The following is a 16,945-nucleotide window of genomic DNA, read 5'->3' as shown; positions in this document are numbered from 1 at the left end:
TAATTTTGAAGCAAATCTTAAACTTAGACTGACCTATACACAGTATGAAGCGTAGCATCTAGCAAACTAGCGTAGTTTTCAGCCTCGTTGTAGAAGTTAGCATGTTTGATAAGCAACGGGAGTATGGAGTTACCGATGTATCTGTTCATTGATAAGGCCATGTCTGACTCACAACCATCGTTCTGTAAAATATTATTTTATAAGGAAGAAGAAAGAAAGAATATCCAATAGTATAACAAAAAACATCGTCTAAACTTGTGATTCCCGACATATTTTGCCTTGCCCCACCTTTTAGCCTTTCTAAGATTCGTAAGCGCCAAACACATAATTTTTAATATAAAAAAATTGTGTGTACTAGTACACACGTAAGAAGTGGAACTTCATTATGCCCTAGTTTTTCGAAAAATGATCTTCTATATGCAACTTTACAGAAATTGGTTAAATGAAGTTAAATTAGATAAAGTTTAACAAAAGGCTTTTATTATCATAGACATGAATACAAATAATGGGTACAATTATTTCATTTTATCTTATTACTACTAAGATTATTAGAGAATTTCATTAATTGTAATATAATTATTACTACCATTGTTATCGTTATTATATATTCGAATCAACTGTGGTAGGGACAAGAAAAAGATGGAGCGTAACGGAAAAATGTGACGCGTAACGGAATAATGTGACGCGTAACCAAAAAATGTGCCTGTATTTTTATTTAAAACGCCAAAAAAGAAGTTTCACTTCAAAAAAAATTAATTTTCCCTTAAGAAACTTAAATGGGAAGTTTAAGAAGTTTCTAGGAAATTGTTAACAAAATAGAGTAAGTAAATTTTCAAACATAATGAAAAACTGAAATTCAAATTTAAAAATATTTTAATGAACTTTCGAATAGCCCCCTTAACAATTAAATTGCCCCCATCTGGTGGGTGGTGCAACGATGGGAAATACTGATCTAAATCCTTAATATTATTAAGAAAAACCTTTAAAAACACATTTTAAAGATATCCAGAGATATTATTTTTACGTTACCTTTTTCAATGATTTACACAGATATAGTGTAATGAGACCGATTACTGTACATTCACAGATCGGCCCTAAGGACAGAATCTAAACAAAAGCTAAATTGTAATATTTTAAATATTATTAACATATTTAGAGGAATTTTAAAAATTAAAACATACCCTGTCTAACATAGTAGCAGCTCTAAGGTCAGGAAGGAAGGCCTCTTCCAGAAGTCGATAGAATAACTCCTGCGTTTCAATTCCATATACTCGTTCTAGGAAAAGTCCTACACTCTGCTTATGGCCTGGTATTAAACCGGATGGCATGTCTAAAAATGAATTTTTGTATGAAAACGTCGTAAGTCCTGACGTCACAAATTGGATTTTGATATCATCGCACCAGAACTGATGAAATATGTATTTTTCTAGTTTTTGAAACATTTTTAATGAATAAAATAGTATTTATTGATTTTATTGGTATCAATATATAAGATTCGTTTTTAAATAAATCAATAAATAAAGAATTTCTCAAATGTTTTTCGAATTACGATGTACCAGATTTAGGTCTCTCTTCGCCAGCAGCCGGGTTGTTGAGGGTGAATCTCAAACTGAGAACGCCTTGCAGGTCCTCCAATGGGACCAGGGATCTTAAGATGGCTCGGGCACGTAGGGATTCGTTTTTACCCTAAAACAGCAATGTATAGCATGATTTTCTTTTGGAATTAAAAATATATTAATAGTTTTAATATTAAAAAGCCGGCAACCCAATCGCGGTCTCCTGGAATTGAGAGTGTCCATGAGTGGCGGTATAACTTAATATTAGATGAGCGACCTAAACGTCCTCTCTATTCTATAAAAACAAAATAAATATAATTAAAAGACAAGTATCACAATCGCGCGGTCAGGTATAAAATTTTGAAAGAAATATCTTACAAGTGCGATAACACCAGTTTCAGGTGCACAGCGTCCCAACAAGTCCACGAGAGTACAGTAGAAGTTCAAAATGGCGGCGCCTGTGTCTATGTAATCTTCATCTTCGTCTGACTCGGGCAACGGGTGGCTGAACTGTAAATGAAAAAAAAAAATGTGAAAAGGATCACTTTAGCAAAGATATGCCAGTTTCGTTAATGCCATGTAGGTTAAAATTAATAAATAAATCGTTGACGCTAAAAACTTTTTAGTTCTGTGCCTCAGATTTCTGTGTTTCATGATATATAAGAAACCTAATAGGCAAGTAGGTGATCAGCCTCCCGTGTATGACACACGCCACGTCTAAGGCTAGAATGTTTAATTCGAACATATATTAGAAAGAAAGTCCATTGGTGCCGAGGATCGACCTTTAGGGAAGAGAATCGCTCGCTGAAGCCAAAAAATGTCAGTGGCCAGTAAACTGGCCAGTGTTTAAAAATATCTACTGTTACTAATGGTCAGGTATTAAATTTAGGTCTTACGTTAGTTTTATATATTTTAGTTAATTATATAAAGCGCATACCAATAAACTTGTAATGTTCATTTTGGTAGTAATAAATGAGCCCTTTAGTTTTTTATGATATAACGTTAATAAAATAATATGACACTCTCTTTTCCGAGAATATCCAATGTATAATAGGTCGACATGATCTATATACGTTATAGGTAACAGACGTGCCAATTAGTTTTAAGAATCATTTCAGCATTTGTGGAGGTGGTTCAAAAGAATACTTACACTGATATCTCCCTCCTGCTCTAAATCCCTTAACTTCCTTCTATCTGCGATCCTTTCGCTCATCTTATTAGCGTCTACTATAGCCTTTAATAGACCTTCGCCTTCACCCCTCAACGCTGGACCCAGACATTCCGGTCTTCTGATGAGAAGACGGATGACAAGATTTGCATTTTCTTCTACGCTTTCACCGTTGACCTAAAATTTGTTTTAATTTAAAATTATTATTAGTATTTGTATTAACGGCTTTTAACAATGCGGCTTTTAATAAGCGTATAAATACATAATTAAAAAGTGTCACTTACCCAAACACAGAATCTTAGGAAATCCAGATATCGTTCTCCCTCCACTGGATCCCAACCCAAGTCTGGGTAACCTTTTTCTATAAGTTCAGAGTTACTTTGAAGACCACATCGAGACAAGTACACCGCTATCTTCTCCAGGTAGTGTTCTCTGTGCGATTACAAGCCCATATAAATAACAATATAATGATTTTAAAATTAAGTAAATCAATGCTGTGGCAATCCAACTTCTTGACACGGCAGTAATAAGACGCCTAAAGAGAACTAAACCTTTTGAGTTAATAAACCTAGTGTAGTGTAAATAATTGCAAGTGCGGTATCTCGGACACATGAATATAGTGACGAACATTACAAAACACTAAGACTGTTAATGAACATTACCTTAGTTTAAATCATTAGTTTTGTAGAAAATTAAATCAACATAATATTACTTATTAGCCATAATTATTGTATAGGCTAGATTGTAATTCATGTAAAGAAGCACTCTTTTTTGTGAACTTTATTGCAATAAAAAAAAAGTAAATCATTCGTAACCTGTCTTTATTTACGAAATATATTGCGCACAAGAACGCTCATATATTCCTTATTAAACTTACATACACGCGTATGTGAATTGTTATATTACATTAAAATAATAGATAATGTATGAAATCTTTGTTTAATAAAGCATCGAACAGCCGTTGTAAATATTAATCGAGCATATCGATTCAGCCTCAAATCCTAAGCATAAGCACTAACCTCAAAGCAAGGGCCAGCTCAGTATTCTCCATGAGACTCGAGTACGCGACATCTAGCGGAGTGGATCCTCTTAAAGAAGGCCTAGAGAGCAGAATGTTGGAGTTCTCGAGAAGGAAGTCGAAATGGTCGAACATGGCTTTCTGGTTCTGTCTGCCCGTGCGACAGAAGTAGCAGAGGAAACGACAGCATGCCACCACCATTTCGTGGGAAGTGTCCTGTACGTAATTTTTTATCATTAATAAAAATTCAGAGCATCGTTGGCTTAGTGGCTTCAGCATGCGACTCTCATCCCTGAGGCTGTAGGTTCGATCCCCGGCTGTGCACCAATGGATTTTCTACGTGTGCATTTAACATTAGCTCGAACGGTGAAGGAAAGCATCCTGAGGAAACCGGCTTGCCTTAGACACAAAAAGTCGACGGCGTGCGTCAGGCATAGAAGGCTGATCACCTACTTACCTATTAGATTAACAAATGATCAGGAAACAGATACAGAAATCTGAGGCCAAGACCTAATAAGGTTGTAGCGCCATTGATTTGATAATAATAATTGGTGGAGCGTTCTTCGTACTTCGTACTTTAAATGATTATTGTAATAAAACAGAATGATAAAACAAGGATTCAAATGAAAGTCCTTTAATTTGTGGTCAGCTAGAGACACAGAAAAACACTTGAAACAGCACTTTATTAGAGAGTACCAATACTGGTAGAATGATATCGCTTTTACAGGGTTGAAGAAAGATTTCTCTTTTAGTACATTTTAACTTGAATTACCTTTTCCTTATCCTCAGGAGTTGGCGGTGAAGTGGCAGGGGCGTCAGATTGCGCCTGCGCACGTCGGCCTAGCGTGTTCATCATTACGGCCATCACGTTCTCGTGTACACGTAACACTCTATATGGGGTTTAAGAATTAAAATGTGTTTATAAAAACAAAACAGCATCTCTATAAAAAATATTCAATATTCTTCGAGATAATTCGTTCGAAATTCGAATTTGAGTATTCGAGTAAATGAAGTAAAAGTGAAGAAAAAATAACGATAATAATAATGTATTCTGCTAAATGCTATTGTGCAATTAAACAATATTTACAATTTACAATTATTTACAAAAATACGCGATTTCAATATTGTTTCAATATATAACATACCTAATTAAATCCGGATGTTGGAAGAAAGTGTGATTGTTGACGAGTTTCCTGAAAATGGGTTACAAATATGACGCATATATAATATAATAGCACGCATGATTAAAACGAGATAAGTTTTCTCCAGGTGTTTTAAACTAATTTCAAAGTTTTACTTCCAATACACAAATATACATTAGTTACAAAATTCTTAAGCTATGAATAAATAGAAAATTAAAAGAAATTTAAAAAGTTTGTTCCCTGTCTTTAATGCTGGCAGCATTTTCTCGCTGTATTGAGATATTTATTCGTTGAGTAAAAAGCTCCTGGGTCTGCAGGTGCCAACTTTAATTTTTAATTAGCGCCTGTGCACTTGAACCCCACTTGAGGCTCAAGATCGAAGTCTCTACTCCACAGGGAACAAAATCAAAGACTAGCAGACAGCTTGTGGTTAAGATTGTTAAATGATTAACTATCATTCAACAATCTCAAACACTGACGTCAACTAATAAGCAGGACGCTTATTATTAGTACCTATAAAAATAACCTAAATTCATATTGTTTTCATTAATGATTTAGATCTGGCGCTTGCAGTAGTTTTTTAACTTACCACAATCTCTTTCTCATAAGTTCTTCTTCCTCCTGACTCATTTGTACGGGCAATAAGGCTCTGATCTGACTCAGTCCAACCCACATTTCTGCTACGTCTAGTTTGGTTTTAGCATTGATTACATATGTTTTCTCAAGCGCGCGGATTAGTTCTCCTACCGCATCGTATTGACGGACCAGAAGACTGAAAATTTTATATTTTAGAATGTAATGTAAGTAATTTCAACGTAAATTCAATTCAATTTAACAAGCGTTAACTAACCGACTATAATAGGAGGTATGTATATTGATGAAATTGAAAAGAAAGTCTATATAGGTTATTGAGATATTGATATACATGTACAAGGTGTTCTACAAGGCATGTATAATATAGGTTACAGGTTAATAGTTTTGACAGGAGAATTCTATTAAAAAGTTTTACTAGCCATTTGCAATTCAGTAGTGTTATCAATGTAGTCTAGGATTAAATATATTGTCTCAAGTTAGAACTACAATACGTGGTTTTTGGTTTCATTTCAGAAACTGGTTTACTATAGAAAAAGAAGATTAAGGACTTGTAATTCATTAACAGAATTTGCAAAGATTTTTACCTGAACATTTCCCTAACCAGTTTAGGCGTTTCGATTTGCGACTCCTCCGCCCAGTTGACGATTGTTTGAATCAAAACTTTACGGAACTTCTCTTCTGGCGTCTTCTTCTTTTCTTCTTCGAGGGCCTGAAGGAAACATAATTATTTGATTTACAATTAATTTGTTACAGGTAATTCGACTAAAGGAAAGTAAAATGTGGTTTTGGTAATAAAATAATTGCTGTATGATTCATATTGTATGTGTCGCAGTAAAGTAGTTAAATCAGAGAGTTAATTGAATATCTAGACTGTTAATTAAAAATCTATATTCAATCAAGTCGCTAAAGTACCGTCAAACAAGTGAGTGAACGAAACGTTTAATGAGTTTCCTAAACGTTCCTAGGCAACAAGACTAACCTAACCATTTACAATAAAGTAAAACACGGAATATCCAATCTCTCAATTCTTCACGATTACGATACACGATACACCGAAATAACAATCACAATTGAAATAATCATGGCAGAGTCTTGTTTTACCATCTTGTTTTACATTATTGATCAACACGCTGGCTTTCGGTCAGACAGATAGTTAAACATTTTCGACGCTGCTTTATTTAAATCAAAATTCTAGAGACTTGATTGAATATCGACATTTAACTGTCTAGAGATTCAATTAACTCTCTGATTTAACTACTTTACTGCGACATATGCATTATGTTTAACATTTTTTGGTGTTTATAAATTCTTATATCACAATTATAGTTTTTTTTTAATTAGCCGTAATTTCTTACAACAATTGCGAATATATCCGGCAAAGGGTAATGCGTGGTGAGTTATTCGGTTCAACTACTAAAACACTGTCTAATGTTAGAATCTATTTGTATATCTGTAGTAGTGTTTTGCTATGGCAACGAATTCAGGCGTCGTATAGCCTATGGATTCGGTTACTGTTTGACAGTTTTGTGAAAAAGTGCGTGGACTGTGACAAAATAACTTTCTTGAAGGTCTTAGCTGGCCATGAAGGACAAAAATACTAAGTTGTGTCTTCAAAATTTGTTACTCATTTATAAAAATGATTATGCAAACTAACATCGAAGTTATATGAATTCTGTTTATTCGACGTTTACTTTCTAGTTTCTACCCCTGGGTACACTACAGTAAGGATCTACTTTTACCTCTTCAACTGTTTCTGTGTTTTCCTGTAAATTAATTGGATTTTAGAGTTTGTTGTTGTGTGCTTTTACTGAAGACAAAAATAAAGTTCATAATTTATTCATTAAGGAACAACATTCAATCATTTAAGAATAGTATTTGTCTTTTTCTCTTATAACGTACGTACATAATTGGACATATTTTTTGGTGAATAATATTTTACAGTTTTTTTATATAATTTGTATCATAGTTTTTTTTTATATTCAATTACATTAAAACATACCTTGGTCTCATCTTCTAACTCCTTCACAGTGTTGATAATGTTGTAAAGTTTACCAAATGCACCTGGTTTCACTTCCGGCTCATTAGATTGCTGCAACGAAATCATTCAAATAAGAGATGACTTTCAAAACATAAAATACATACTCATTTTAATTTTTATTTAAAAATCCCGCAACGCACTCGCGAGCCTTCTGGCATTGAGAGAGTCCGTCTCCCGCCAGAATGCTACCTGTTCTATATATACTGTAGGTCTGTCATGCGACTGGGACATATTGCTCTGGAGCTGTGATGCTTTTGACATTTAACACATTTTGTCTTCAGTCACCGTGACCGCGCACGCCGAAAAGCACGCGAAACGTCGGAATAAATTTAGAATGAAGTAAATAATTATAAGTTTTTAATAATAATACATAGCTTCAATCCGTTCAAAAAGTGTTTTTCTTAACATATTGTGCCTGTTAGACTACAAAGCGTGTACCACTTCGTACAACATTCTGAAATGCTGTAGTCGCCATTCTCCCTAAAAACGCACTGGATTTGACATATGGGAGTCTCGACTCCTGTCGCGCTGGTTTTATACCCATACATGAACGGCGATTTATATTTAATTCCAAAATACCCTCCATTAATTTCTAACAATAAATCGTAGAATGTATTAACGTACATCACCATCCGGCTCCTGCAAAGCACTCAAAGACACGTGTGACATGAGAGCCTCGTGGAAATCATTCATTCTCGCGATGAGCTCTTCACCACATGGACAGTTTTCCGGATCTTCATCTTCTAAGTGCTTGAAACCTGGAATATTTTTTTTATTTTTTATAAGCTTTAAAGGTACTTTTGTTAACTTATTAGAAGCAGATGTCTGTCGAACTATGGAGCCAATACGAACCTACAAACCCAAGAACTGTACAAGCTAAGATTAAAAGCCTGTTTATTAGTCTATATATTGCTATAAGCCTATTGCAGTTAAGTTGAAGTGTGTAGGAAAATTAGAGAAAAAAATAGGAGAAAGATTTGTCCTTATCACTCTACTGTAATTTTGGAAATGAATAAACGGGACGCATACAAGTTTGGTTATAGCAAAAACTTTCTCAGTTGTGTATATCTTAGTGAATTATAATAATTCAGCGGCCCTAACCCCCTTAATTGGTCTTGGCTACAGATTGCATTTGATCACTTTTATTTCTTAGACAAGTATCTGCCTTGGTTTGAGATATGCCGTTTTCTTCACGATATTTGCCTTCAACGCAGTCGCGTGTCAATTGCGCACATAGAAAGTATATTCCATTGGTGCACAGCCGTGATTGAACGCACGACAGGGATGAAGGTTGGTTAAGCCACTAGGCCAGCACCGCTCTTGTAATATATGAATAATTTTACAAATAATTGCATATGAGGCAAATTAATTAAAAGTCTTACTTAATATAGCATTCATCTGTTCTCTTGGCGGACAACGGAATTCCCTGGTCTTCTTAGCAGCAACCGCACTGGGTAGATCAGACTGTTTGATTTCTGTATAGCGTCTGAAATTATTTATTAAAAAATACATATATAAAAATTATTGTCTTTTATTACTAAATTATAATAATTAAATTTTAACGCTCCTTGTGTTTAATTTAAATATATTTAGTTTAAATAAAATAATCTCTGGTTACGTAACCTAACATCAGTAAAGTTACATATATAAATATTTAAGTAAATAATTCGAAGCGTAAAATAAAGGTTAGCAATTATTTATTAACACTTCGTTGCATTAACATAATACAAATTGAACATAATTAAATAAAAACGAGGGCAACTGGCGGCCTTAACGCTTTCGAGCGATCTCTTCGAGGCAACTGTGAAAAAAATTAGATGAGGTAAGCAAGAAGTGCAAAAAAATATAAAACATAATATAGTTAATAAGACAAATTAAACAGGAACAAAAAAAACTAAACTAAAAAATGAACATATACATGATGGATACATGAAAAATGAAAAGTGCACATGAATCACGACAATTTTAGATCAATTATCGCGAACATGCAGCTTAAATGTGCCCTTTAGTTTTTCCCATACTATATGTCCAATAGGTCGGTCGGTCGATTGAACATCCCCATACGCACGCACGTACGATACGTTCGTTAATAACTGTAAAATAAAAATCTTACCTCAACTGATCAGTTTGAAGTTCTCCAACAAAGTCATGCGCAAACGCAATTATTGATTCGACTCTGTGTCTTAACTGAATGTCGTTGAGATGTTGAAGTAAGTAGCACATTTGGAGTTTTGCACCTTCCGCCATTTTCATGTGTAGAAGGCCCTTTCTGTGCTCATCTTTGCCCTCTGCATGTTTAATAAGTGTTATAATGTCAATATATTAAAAAAAAGTTATGGCAAAAACCAATTCTTAAAAGGGAACACCACACATTGTCTATGTGCGGAAGTATCACTTAACAGTTGAGCCTTTTTTCCATTTGCCCTTTCAGTAAAAAAATAGAATGATTTCCCTTTTAACTTCAATAAATCAACACTTTAAAGTAACTTTGAAAGTCTAAAGAAAATTGTAATATAAATTGTTCGTATAACTATGGTTATTAAATGGATACCTTTATCAAACGTCGGATCCCAAGTCTCGGGGTTGATCATTATGAGAAGTTTCTCAACATCTTCATCTCTCATCATACCCACTAATAGTAAGCGATCCACCAGCTTTATTAAGGGCCTACAAAATGTAAGGTAAAATTATCGCATACAGTTGAGATTCTTATAAAGAAAACAGTAACAAGTGGATTCGAAAAAGGTTTACATTTTAGTTATTCTTTTTAGTTTGATATTCTTATATTCAATACGTGTGTACAGGACAACGTCTGTCGGGTCTGTGAAGTTCCAAAATAAAGACAAAAATTCTTAGACATTTTAAAAATATTGTTGCGAAGGTAGTCGCAAATTGTAAATTCAAATTTAAACGTCAATTCGTTCAGCACCTACTGCACAAATTCTTTACCTAAACCTTCTTTTGTATTAGTCTCCTCATACTTACAAGAAAAGATTTTCATTGCTTCCACCAGTAGGATCTCTGTTGTGTACTTGGTTGGTCTCTACGGCTTCAGCCAAAGCCTGCATGACGAATTCCCGGACCACTTCGAGAGGGAAGTAAGGGGAGTAGAGGTTGCTTATGTCCGATATGTTTTCTCTGTAATATGATTTATAATTTCTACGTTACACTTAATGCTTGAAGCTATGAATTAGTTATAAATATTCTAGTTTTTCTGCTAAATATTATTTGTCCAGTCTCTAGCGTGCTTTATAAAAAATATACGGAGTCAGCTTACAAGATCTAGCGTATATGAGATTATAAGATAATTTAAAATACTTTTTACATTATGTGTAACATCTACACATTTACAAGGTATATTATTTATTTCTATAAAAAACATAAAATACTGTTACATCTCTGATTGTATTTTTTTTACTTGTTTCAATAATTTATTAACTTAATTTATGTATTATTTCGTATATTTTCTAATATAAGTGAATGTTATTGAGCAGTGTTGGCCTAGTGGCTTCAGTGTGCGACTCTCATCCCTGATGTCCCAGGCTGTGCATCAATGGACTTTCTTTCTATGTGCGCATTTAACATCCGCTCGAACGGTGAAAGAAAACATCGTGAGGAAACCGGCTTGTCTTATACACAAAAAGTCGACGGCGTGCGTCAGGCACAGAAGGCTGATCACCTACTTGCCTATTAGATTAACAAATAATCATGAAACATATACATAAATCTAAAGCCCAAACCTAAAAAGGTTGTAGCGCATTGTATTATATGTTTCCTACTCACGCAATATTAGTCATATTCATCTGGGGTCGAACACTCTCAGTCTGCAGAGATCGAAGGCTGTGACACATCTCCCGATCCTCGTACAACGACTTCAGTTCTGGGCCCAAAGGGATCACAAATTCGTTCTTACACGCTTCCCTGAAAACATTAAGTTATTTTTAACACGTTAACTTTATTATATAAATGCTAAACGATATTTTTATGACATAGCTAAGAAGAATTAGGTATTTATTAACTACTAACAAATGTAACGCATTGTAAAGAAAACAGAAAGTTTCTTTAGGACCCGTAAAACATAAATGAATTCTCTAAATCTAATCCACCATTTGTATATGTAACAGACCTCAAAAAAAGATTGTGCCTTGAGAAAGATACAATAATATGAAAAAAAAATAAAGTTCAATTACAGCAATTGCACCTATTGCTGAAATTGAAAATATTTTCATTAAATTAAATATAAACTGGCATTGTATTTGTTAAATAAAGAAAACAAACGTACATAGTAGTGGCATGAGACTCCAAATGTAAGGCGATGAGCAAATCGTAGAAGCCTTGCCGTAGAGGTCCCGACATGTACTGAGATCGGATCGCGTATAGCAGTTGTTTCTGATCTACGTGTTGACACAAAGCGTGTGCAGCCCTGAAAAATTCGTCAATATGTATTTTATTCAGAGTCGTCCATTAAATAATCTGTAATTTAGTAGAATATTAATTATTATAATGATGTAGTGAAGTAATTGTAGCTTCTGATCGGATCTATAAATAAAATCTCAAATATAAATAAATCTACAGTAAGTCATTATGAATTAACATTATACCTGTAATTGCTTTGGTAACAGAGAGCGGCGTATAATGTAAGAGTGTGGGCGTGGAAGCTTAGAAGTTTGTCCATCTCTATCAACTCTAAGATATCTATGCAACGGTCCTCCTCTGAAATTCAATATTATTAATCATAATATTAACTTCAATTGTAAAGCATTCGGCTTTTAATGGCTTTAATCTCCTTGCCAACATTTCTATATTTGATGAATGAGGCAACACACAAAATAACTCCATTTTCATCTTTGAGAATAATTTATAGTAAAGTAACTGTTTAACTAGAAAATTTCGTACAGAATATTTTCTAAAGAACTCAATATAAATACCTGGTATATGTAAAGCCAGCATGGATACAGCGTCTTCACAGAGCATGGACCAACCACGAATGTCAGACAACTTCAGAGCGTGAACTTGAAGGAATTGGTTCGGCACCTGGAGAAACAGAGTTGGAGAAATAATTTAGAATATCTAAAGACCAAAACAGATACCTAGGTCATGTACGTAAATGTTTCTACGTTATACTACCGATAAAATGCCTAAACAGTTGTTTCAACACCTCTTAACTGACACGCTCTCTGACTCTAAACAAGCGATAACATATGAGCGTATCGAACACAATTAACGAACATAATTTTAAAGTAATCAACGAAATCTCTTTCATTAAGTAATATTTTATTTTATTAATTGGTATAACGTTTGAGAGGTTTATCGATGGTAACAAATCTTTTTAGATTAACGGGTTAGGCTCAGTTAGCCTAAGTCTATAAACACAAATACTTAAATAGTACGGCGAATTAACAAGACGTAAGGTACGTCTTTTTTAAAAATTTGGGTTGTCAACAGCTTTTATAAAAAATACAAAACCAAAAGTATAATAATTTACAAAATCTTACAGGCCGACCCTAGTAAAATATAATACTGAAGTATCTGTGTATGGGTACGTGTTTGTAAATATTTACATAAATTATTTTGTATATCATTTTTATAGATAAATAAGACAAATTTGAAAATAATTCATTATACTGGGCACAACTTCTATACGAGTTTAGTCCACGATCTTTCGTTTCTTCAGACGAATCACAACCGACAATGCAACATCGTTTTCATTTTACATTAAAAAAAAATCAATTGCGCTACAACCTTTTTAGGTTAAAGCCTTAGATTCTGTATCTGTTTCATGATCATTTGTTAATCGAATGGGCAAGTAGGTGATCAGCCTTCTGTGCCTGATGCGCGCCGTCGACTTTTTGGGTCTAAGGCAAGCCGGTTTCCTCACGATATTTTCCTTCACCGTTCGAGCTAATGTTAAATGCGCACATAGAAAGAAAATCCATTGGTGCACAGCCGGGGATCGAACCTACGACCTAAGGGATGAGAGTCGCACGCTGTAGCCACTAGGCCAACACTGCTCTTCATTTTACATACTTAGAGATAAATAACTAAATTTAACTCACTCTAGCCCATTGATGCGGTTTCAAACACTGAACTTTAAGCCTCGGTGGAAATTGTGGGTTCACGTGTTTGTCGCTAGTTGGCAGCACTGCAGCACTAAGTGGAAGACTAGTAGAGGACCGACCCAGCTCTATTTGCAGGATTTCCTTTGATGTGGCCTCAACGAATATCGCCGGGAAGAGTTTTGTTTCTGGTTCCATCTGAAATTTATTGAATATAAGAATTTGGTTGAAATTAATTAGTCTTGATGATTACTTAATTTGAATTGTTTTACGCATTGTTTATCTTAACAAAATTGATTGATAAATGTTTAAATTTTAACATCAATTTCCAGTAATTACACTTAGTTTTTTATCACACAGATGGAAAACACATTTGCAAAGCCTTTACGTGGGTTTTTACTAAATTGTAACAGATTCTGGCTTAAATTTATTACGTACCTTAAACTTAATGCTGGTATCTTTTCCCTCACACGTGAAGGATACGGTACCAGTAGAAGTATCAACAGAACAACCAATGAACATCCCCTGAGAAGCTCCTTTGGCTGTTGCTTCCGCCATCACTTCATTGTATAATTCATCAGCTCGCACCATATAACACGACTGGCGGTTTACACTGGAAGCAGCAATATGATGATATGAAATCGGGTTATGTAAGTTAGTCTAAAAAAGACTTAGAAACTCGACGAACATTTACGTTACATTTTGTGTGTCTGTTTATAATCTGGATTTTTATAGAACAGGGAGAAATAGGCAGCAGGCTCAACTGATGTTAAGTGATACTGCCGCCCATGAACACTCAATGCCAGAGGGCTCGCGAGTGCGTTGCCCCCTTTTAAGAATGGGTACGCTCTTTTCTTGAAGGACCCAAAGTTGAATTGGTTCGAAAATACTTTAATTTAATGACACATACGAAAATAATGTGAGTGTCTATATAGCCAAAAGGCTCGCAAGTGCGTTGCAGGCCTTTTAAGAATTAGTACGTTCTTTTCGGATGCATTTAATCCAAAATATTCCAGTAGACCTATGAAGAAGGTTTATGGGGCTTTCATAAATCATTTAAGGCCATACCTCTCAATCACCCTATCATAATCGTCAGTGATGATAACTGAAGACTTGGTGACCTTATTTTGATTAAAATCCTTGGAGTGCAAATGGTATTGAGTGGTCACCCATCCTATGTACACGTGAGTTGGATCCTGACCGGGGAAAATTCTGAAAAATATTTTGTAAAGTATGTCATTGTCCTGCCTGTGTTATAAAGAAAAGTCTTTGGAATAACATATATATATATATATAAGTCATTTATTAGTAAGCAAAAGTAAGTTATGTAAAATAAAATAAATTTGACAAAAACAAGTTTGATTACTAGCATTAGAACTATAGAACGTTTTTCGTATACGTACAGCGTAATCTATATAGTTACATAAAAGTTTCTATGGCTAAACGTTTTTGAATTGTCCTCACCTGACACCGTAAAAGTATTCATTGATAAGTTTTAAACAGTCAGCATCAAATATTTCATTCCCGATCGTTTCTGTGGCAGACTTGTCCAGTGTAGCGGTGGTCATTTGTTTACGATCCTGTGTTGGTGTTGGCACTGCCAAATTTGTCTGAAATATTTCATAAATTTTATTCATTAATTTATTCGTAATGTCGCTGTACATGAAATATTAAAAATCCTTTGAAGTTTTGTACATAGTATTGCTTTTGTTTAACATAGCTTTTACACATTGAAAGAAAACAATTTTTAACCGGATTAAAGCTATTTGTATTATTATAAACTTATAATTATTTTACATAATTTTAAATTTAAAATTTTCCGACGTTTCGCGTGCTTTACAGCGTGCGTGGTCACGGTGACTGAATAAAAGGTGTTGAATGTCAAAAGTATCACAGCTGTAGAGAAAGTTGTGTTATCTGTATTGAATTCCCCGGAGTTGGTATCGACTAAAAGATGACGGGTTTTTGGAGAAATGACTCACGGTGTGCTCTATTTTCGCGGATTGTTTGTCTTGGGGTTTTAATTTAGATATTATGGGTGTTTGATATTTTTAGGCCGACTTCTCTATTGAAATTCTTTTTTTTATTTCAATCGAATAATAATAAAAAATACTTTTGTAAAAATAATTATAAATTTATAATATCCTAATAACAAGCTTTAATCCGATTAAAAAATTGTTTTGTTTCAGTTTTGTACATTATGACCATTACAATGGTGAGATTTGAATTTTTAATATTGTTAGTTTACACCTTTGTTAAATCACTTTAGTTTGAAGATACCATCAGACTGTAGATATACACTTATATGCAGTGTCAAACTAATAAAAATACAGTTTAAGAGATGCTGGTGCAAGGATAAGAGGTAATGAATGAAATGAAACTAAAAGGCCCAAGTACGAGTCCTGTAAGTACACAGCGCTATTGACAAGTTTAGGACTCTTTAAGAAGTTTTAAAGTAGAAAGGTTTAGTAGATCTCGATATTTCTATGACACCATAAGAAACACTTAGAACAAACAAGCGTATTCTATAATAACTTACGCTTAAAGCGCCTTGACTGTCGTACATATTGGCCCCATTATTTCTATTTTGCATGTTATACCTCTGATTTGCCTTTGGAAAACAAAAATAAATATAAAATTTACATGCGAGGAAGTGTGCATGGGATATAATAATTCTGGGAGTAACATACAAAAACCCTGTGTGTCTATGGAAAAGCTACTTTTGATAGGATTTGTGTTTTTAAATAGTGGTCCTATATATTTAAATGCGAATGTTAAACTTATGCATTATTATATCTTAATTCTAAAGATAATTTTGTGACAGAACATTTGGTTGCGAGACTAGTCGTTATTTAGAAGGTTTGTTTTTTCAGTAAACTATTCAATTTATTTCATTTCAAATTATTTAAAGTTTTAAGCATATGATGAGAAAGAATTTGAATTTAGTGTAAAAAAATAACTTTCGCATTTACACCATCTATAAATTTTTGGATCAGGGATAAAAACAAACCAAAAACTTTGGACAATTTGGCAAAAATATACAAGCAATACTGTTAATAAACTTATTATACCTGTGATACTCTGATTTGTGGATTGGGTCGCCGAGCCCTATCTGGGGACACCTCCGTATCTGTGTAGGGATCCGGGGTCTTCGATTTCCTCGATTTACCTCTATCCCCACTCTCTCCTCTTTTACTCCTAAAGAACCTATAATCATGGAAGTGGTCATGGTTGAATCTATTTAAATAAAACTGAATCGCGTATAATGTTCCTAAACACAAAACTCGAAGAACAGCCTAAATTCGAGTATTTTTTATTTATTTATTCCTTGATGTCTGAGGTAGAATTTATTCAGAGAAATTTTTTAATTAGA

The 16,945-nt window shown here is 34.1% G+C and overlaps 1 protein-coding gene across 1 annotated transcript in view; it reads right to left on the bottom strand.

Annotated features, from left to right (window-relative positions):
* Nucleotides 1-16,945, bottom strand: part of LOC123720413 (ryanodine receptor) — a 98,425-nt gene that overhangs the window by 40,653 nt on the left and 40,827 nt on the right. Inside the window, 27 exon segments of the mRNA XM_045677005.1 lie at nt 34-182; nt 1,182-1,330; nt 1,557-1,686; nt 1,935-2,066; nt 2,707-2,901; nt 3,009-3,156; nt 3,744-3,958; nt 4,515-4,632; nt 4,888-4,935; nt 5,474-5,656; nt 6,063-6,187; nt 7,478-7,567; nt 8,141-8,274; nt 8,899-9,002; nt 9,630-9,804; nt 10,068-10,183; nt 10,502-10,654; nt 11,300-11,437; nt 11,799-11,939; nt 12,118-12,229; nt 12,445-12,550; nt 13,573-13,770; nt 14,011-14,185; nt 14,641-14,784; nt 15,037-15,182; nt 16,112-16,183; nt 16,644-16,779. Of these exon segments, the coding sequence (XP_045532961.1) occupies nt 34-182; nt 1,182-1,330; nt 1,557-1,686; nt 1,935-2,066; nt 2,707-2,901; nt 3,009-3,156; nt 3,744-3,958; nt 4,515-4,632; nt 4,888-4,935; nt 5,474-5,656; nt 6,063-6,187; nt 7,478-7,567; nt 8,141-8,274; nt 8,899-9,002; nt 9,630-9,804; nt 10,068-10,183; nt 10,502-10,654; nt 11,300-11,437; nt 11,799-11,939; nt 12,118-12,229; nt 12,445-12,550; nt 13,573-13,770; nt 14,011-14,185; nt 14,641-14,784; nt 15,037-15,182; nt 16,112-16,183; nt 16,644-16,779 (3,732 nt within the window).

This window comes from Pieris brassicae, chromosome 2 (assembly GCF_905147105.1).
Source record: "Pieris brassicae chromosome 2, ilPieBrab1.1, whole genome shotgun sequence".
Classification (NCBI taxonomy): Eukaryota; Metazoa; Arthropoda; class Insecta; order Lepidoptera; family Pieridae; genus Pieris; species Pieris brassicae.
Note: the sequence above shows the minus strand (reverse complement) of the source record. Positions and strands in the feature narration are given on the sequence as shown.